Source organism: Pundamilia nyererei, unplaced genomic scaffold, assembly GCF_000239375.1.
Source record: "Pundamilia nyererei isolate P.nyererei 1_Seehausen unplaced genomic scaffold, PunNye1.0 scaffold00099, whole genome shotgun sequence".
NCBI classification, from domain to species: Eukaryota; Metazoa; Chordata; class Actinopteri; order Cichliformes; family Cichlidae; genus Pundamilia; species Pundamilia nyererei.
Genome location: NW_005187500.1, coordinates 367,232 through 372,295, shown reverse-complemented (window position 1 = coordinate 372,295; position 5,064 = coordinate 367,232). Strand labels below are relative to the sequence as shown.

At 45.6% G+C, this 5,064-nt stretch overlaps 1 protein-coding gene across 1 annotated transcript in view; it reads left to right on the top strand.

Annotated features, from left to right (window-relative positions):
• The window catches only part of spns2 (SPNS lysolipid transporter 2, sphingosine-1-phosphate), a 59,516-nt gene extending 54,916 nt beyond the window's left edge, over nucleotides 1-4,600 (top strand). The window contains exon 12 of the mRNA XM_005740315.2: nucleotides 1,922-4,600. Coding sequence (XP_005740372.1) covers nucleotides 1,922-1,936 — 15 coding nt within the window. The 3' untranslated portion in view covers nucleotides 1,937-4,600. The remainder of the gene's footprint in view (nucleotides 1-1,921) is intronic.
• The last annotated feature ends 464 nt before the right edge of the window (nucleotides 4,601-5,064 follow it).

The following is a 5,064-nucleotide window of genomic DNA, read 5'->3' as shown; positions in this document are numbered from 1 at the left end:
AACAGGCCGTCAAATAGAAACAGGCCGACTAATAGAAACAGGCCTTCAAATAGAAACAGGCCTTCAAATAGAAACAGGGCAACAAATAGGAAATTATAAAGCGCTGGAAAAGTTTAGGGAGAATATTTTAATTTGAAAAAGTGTCTGAATCCATCAAGAAGTGGAAGCTGGTGTGAGGAGAGAAAAGACACTTCTGCTGAATAAATGAGGATGAAGGGAGGCAGTAATCGCTTAAGCTGTTATACATCGCGAGCTATTAATCTCCGGCGAAGCAATCCCAGACGGAGATGAGATACACCAAGATCCAATTAACTTCATGTGCAAGAGGAACTGGCCTCTGCTGACCAGGTTTCCTCCACCCTGCCGCACAATACCTCGAGGACGTCCCCGAGCCGGGGGCCGTCAAAAGATCGCCGTGTGATCTGACAGCGGACCTTCACGCTCATTTATTCAGTAACTGCAACTCTCCTGAAATTTAAATCATGAGGCAAAACTCTGACTTAATCACTGCTGTCCAAACTTTAACTGTTACAACTGTTTATACAGCTGCAGGCACAAACTTTCCTTCTTCCTCCTCTTATCATTCAACAAAGGCTCAGAGTCCTCAGTCAGCAGAGCTCGCTGGGGTCACCGTGCCGCAACCGCAGACCGCACACACACATGCATATGCACACACACACATGCATATGCACACACGGGAAGTATAGAGGCAGGCTGTGGTGGGACTCGTATAGCTTTTATTGCATTGCTCCTGTTTCATGACATTGTGAATGCCGTGTCTTCTTTATTGTATCTTTGGCCTTCAGTCTGGTTTTGTCGCTCCTCCATCACATCTGCAGCCGTGTCAGCCGACATGTTTTTGCTTCCAAAAACTGCTGCATGTTGGTTTGATTAGTCTTTGTTTGCTTGCCAAATCACTCAGTCCTCCACTTTGCTGCAGAAGCCAGCACAGTAATTGTTTAGCTGCGAGGAGGCAGGCCAGTCCCACAATATCAAAGCATTCACAACTCTAATTATCTCTCCATCACACTAGCGTTTGGGTATTTTAATTTCAAGTCTGTCTCATAAACAATTCAGAGTTTACAGCAACAACTGGAACTAACAGTTGAAAAATGCTTCATCCCAGAGAGGACTGGATCTGCATATGCAAACCAGAAATCCCTTAATCCTCTTGTTTATGCTAATTACCCCGGCTGCTCTCAGTGTGTGTGTCTACATGTGCACTATATACACCTGTGTGTGTTTCACTGAGAGACGCTCAGAAACTCACTCTGCTGAGCTGTCTCACAATAATCCCATTGTAGCAGCAGCATTAGCACGTGCACTGGAGCGACGAGGACAACGTAAATGACCACAACAAGCAGCGGGACACTCTGCCATCCCTCACTCATCCAATCTGAAGGGATCACAAGTGTGGCACCGTGAAAGCTTAAAGGTCTAATCTCCAGCTGGTGTGAAGTCCCCCCTCTGGTGCCACGCCTTCTCCATTCGCTTTGTTTGTGTTTGTATCAGCAGCTAGAAGTTAGATTGGCTTGTCACACCGCCCTCTTCGTTCAATCACTTCCTCATTTAATCGCCTCGTGTTATGACCGTGTTTTACCCTCAACAAACCCCTCCCTCATTAGTCTTTGCGTATGCCGATGGCATGTTTGCCATAGAAACCGAGGCACCATCAACATCGAATATACGGCTGCATCTGGAGAAGCAGCGGCCGCGTGTTGCTGTGGCTTATAGCTTGCAGACTGGGGAGGGTCTGCGTTAGACAAAGCGTAAAGCGCTGGCATATTTAGGTCATAGGCTGGTCCTGGTGTGAAGGGTCGCACCAGATGGCCCGGGAGCTTTCGACCTCAGCGTTAATTACAGGAGAATTCCCCGTGGTGCGGCCAGGCTCTAACTGCAGCTTTTTCTCTCTTCCTCTCAGGTGACGAGCAAATGAGGAGCTACCTGAATGCACAACCAAACCTGACAAAGGATGACTAGACGGCGATAAAAGAAAGGCTTCTTTATGCTCCCAGTCATCCTCCCCAAGATCATCATCATCCTCCTCCTCCTCTTGGCTCCTGCTGCTCTCTGTTTTTTTACAGCCTCGCTGAGGTGACTGGAAAGAGGGAGCGTCTTGCCCCTCCTTCTAAACCACAGCCCGGTGAGAAGGTGCTCAACCCACCCTCCACTTGGATCGTGTCCTCCTCGCCTCTGTGAGGATCCTCTGAACTTTTGCAGGCCAAGACCGCCGTAAGCCCTCCTGATGCTAAACTACTGAATGCTGACCACGAACCTGCCCTGTCTGTCTGCCTGTCTGTCTCTTATCGGCTGTCGATCTGCAACAAGTGCCATCGCATCATTACATTCCTTCGGATTTGCACTGACCGCCAACAGCCCTCATCACTAGCTATGTTTACATGCATTCGACTAAGCCACGCATGAAGCTCTGCTGAAGCTAAAGCAGCTGCAGGAAAACGCAGCAGCGGTGCAGGCGTTGTTTATCTCTTTAAACAAGTGACTGATGTCGCATTACTCATCACAGTCTCGCCGCAGTAACAGCAGAAACAGCAAATTCAGTGTTTACACCATAAATCCAGTATTTTCACAGTGAAAGTTTAGCCGTGCATGTAAACAAGCTAGAGCCAAAAATGTGTTGCTTTGGGAAAGGTCAGTGAACGAGCCTTAAAGTCGGAGCTTTCACACCTGCAGATGTTTCTTTGAGCCCCGCGTGCGTTTCCACTTGGATGAGAACTCGTTATGTTCGGATTGTTTGTGTCGTTTTCTGTTTATGTCGGATTTGAAGCTGGAGGTTACTGCCTATGATTGTTTCCTAACCGTGATGATGCAGTCTGGGCGATTTAAAGTGGACACTGGATATGTATAGTTTATATCTTTTATATTTATAATTTATTCTATTCATGCTTTTTCCAAAAGTCAATGTCATGCTAGTCTTTTGACTGTTTATGTACACGAGAAGCAATACTAAGAACATTTAGAAGAAACCAACCTTTTTGTTCCACACTGCCTTATCAGTGAGCTCGGCTTCCCTTTAAAGAGGTCGCTCTCTGATGGTTGGTTTTGAATTTCTGGACACACCACCCACCCACACAGGGACCGAGTCGCTCTTAATGGTGGATCGCAGTCCAATCATCAGCGCTTACAATAACAGGCATTGTGAAAAGAGGCCCTTCCTCTCCAACTGCAGATATCCCATTGCATCAGTTTATTAGCGAGGGGAATCAAAATGCCAGACAGGAACAGGAAACGCGAGCTCGTATCGTTGCAAACTGATGAATGAGGAATCCCCCTAAAGAGCTGAAAGAGCTTCATTTCTGCCTGCCGTTTCCATGGGTACACATCTCTCGCGAAGAAAACAAAACAACAATTGTCAGTGAGGGAAGCTATAGCATGTAGCTTGCACATAACACAAGCGATGGTGAAGGGTGAAACCTCAGAGCCACTAATGGGATCCCAGGTTTTAAGGGGGAAAGATGCACTTTGCAGACCTGGAAGGAACCACAGAAGGCAGAGGATGCACTGACCTTAGCTGAGGAACAAAAGGAGACTCCGAGGTTGTTCTTGTAGCATTGATGTGTGAGCATGACTCACTGGCTGTGTGGGGGTGCTGTGTGGGCTGTGTCCTTGCTGCCAGATCATTAGCTTTAGCTTCTTCCTCCAACTGCGTGGAGCTCTCTGAATGTGATTCTGTCCCACCCGATGTGTTTACACCACCTTCATCTTCTTAACGAACTAAGCTTCTTACCTTCCATTTATTGATCTTCTTTTCCTTTGTAATGTTATCAGAGGACTTTTTGAATACCTACAGTAGAGATATATATATAAAGCTATACCATGCAGCGATTTTAATATATTGTAAATGATGGCTTGGATGCAATGTATTTATTTGTTTGTTACATATTGAAGAATATTCTATAAAGGGAAATTTAAGGCTGCAGTATAATAGACTGAGCCATGTGTCACTGGGTTGGAAACCTTTTCCTGTCATACTGAAACAACACACGCCCCTTTTGCATTAGCTGGATTACGATTGGACGTGTCCCACGTGTAGACACAGAAATAAATGCAATGGGTTGTTTTTAAGACACATTAGCCTCATTGTAAGGATGCAATTTATATTAAGCTCATTTATGTGTTTTTATTTGTAGATTCAAAACCATTTTTGCACATTTAATGATCAGGGATTTCTTTGAGCCACCGCCTCGCACCATCGACGGCCCGGCCTCTCGGCGCTGGCGTGTCGTCGTCTGTCATCCGTAGGAACTTCCGCTCTGATCAGACGAGCCATGGATCGAGTTTCACGTTGCCAAAATTCAGTTGATTTAGCACCAGTCCGTCCTTTTATCTGTCGTAAATGTATGTTAACAATCACTGAAGTGATGTCTCGAGGAAATGCTTCTTGTCATACAAGAGTCTGTACAAATAAACTCACGTTGAGCAGAAGAGAAAAAAACAGAAGTTATTTTTATTTTTAGAGGACGTCAGTACACGTGTCCGAGAAGTCAAAGGGTATTCTTTTAGAGCTGGAATGTGATGCTCCCGTGGGTGGATGATGGAAAAATGTACAGGTCTGTAAATCAAATAAACCTATTCACACACACGTCTGTGCGTCTCTGTGTGTCTGTAACGCCACGGCCATGTGTGTTCACGGCGTTTGCTTCGTCTCGCTGTGTGAATCTGAGGACAGCTCGCACTGCAGCAGCGCCTCGACTGATATTTAGAGGCTGCGCGTAAACTAGAGCAAGAATCTGTGTGTGTTTAAATATTGCTTTAATGTTCGGTGCAAGGATCGGTTCTGGCTGGAGTTGCAGATATTAATCTGTAACGTAGTTTGTTTGTAACTTTAATACAAGGATTCGAATATTTTAGGAGGAAAAATCTTTATTAAAAAGACAAGTGAGTGTTTAGTTATTAAGGCTTCAGTTTTGTGCTGCTTGGCAAAATGTTAATAGTGTTGGTGTCACAGAAATGGAGGAAACCCTGTGAGACTCGCTGTCAATCTGTTTAACCTGCAGAACGCGCGCCGACGTGTCTGTTTGCTCATCACTTGCTCATTTCCATGTG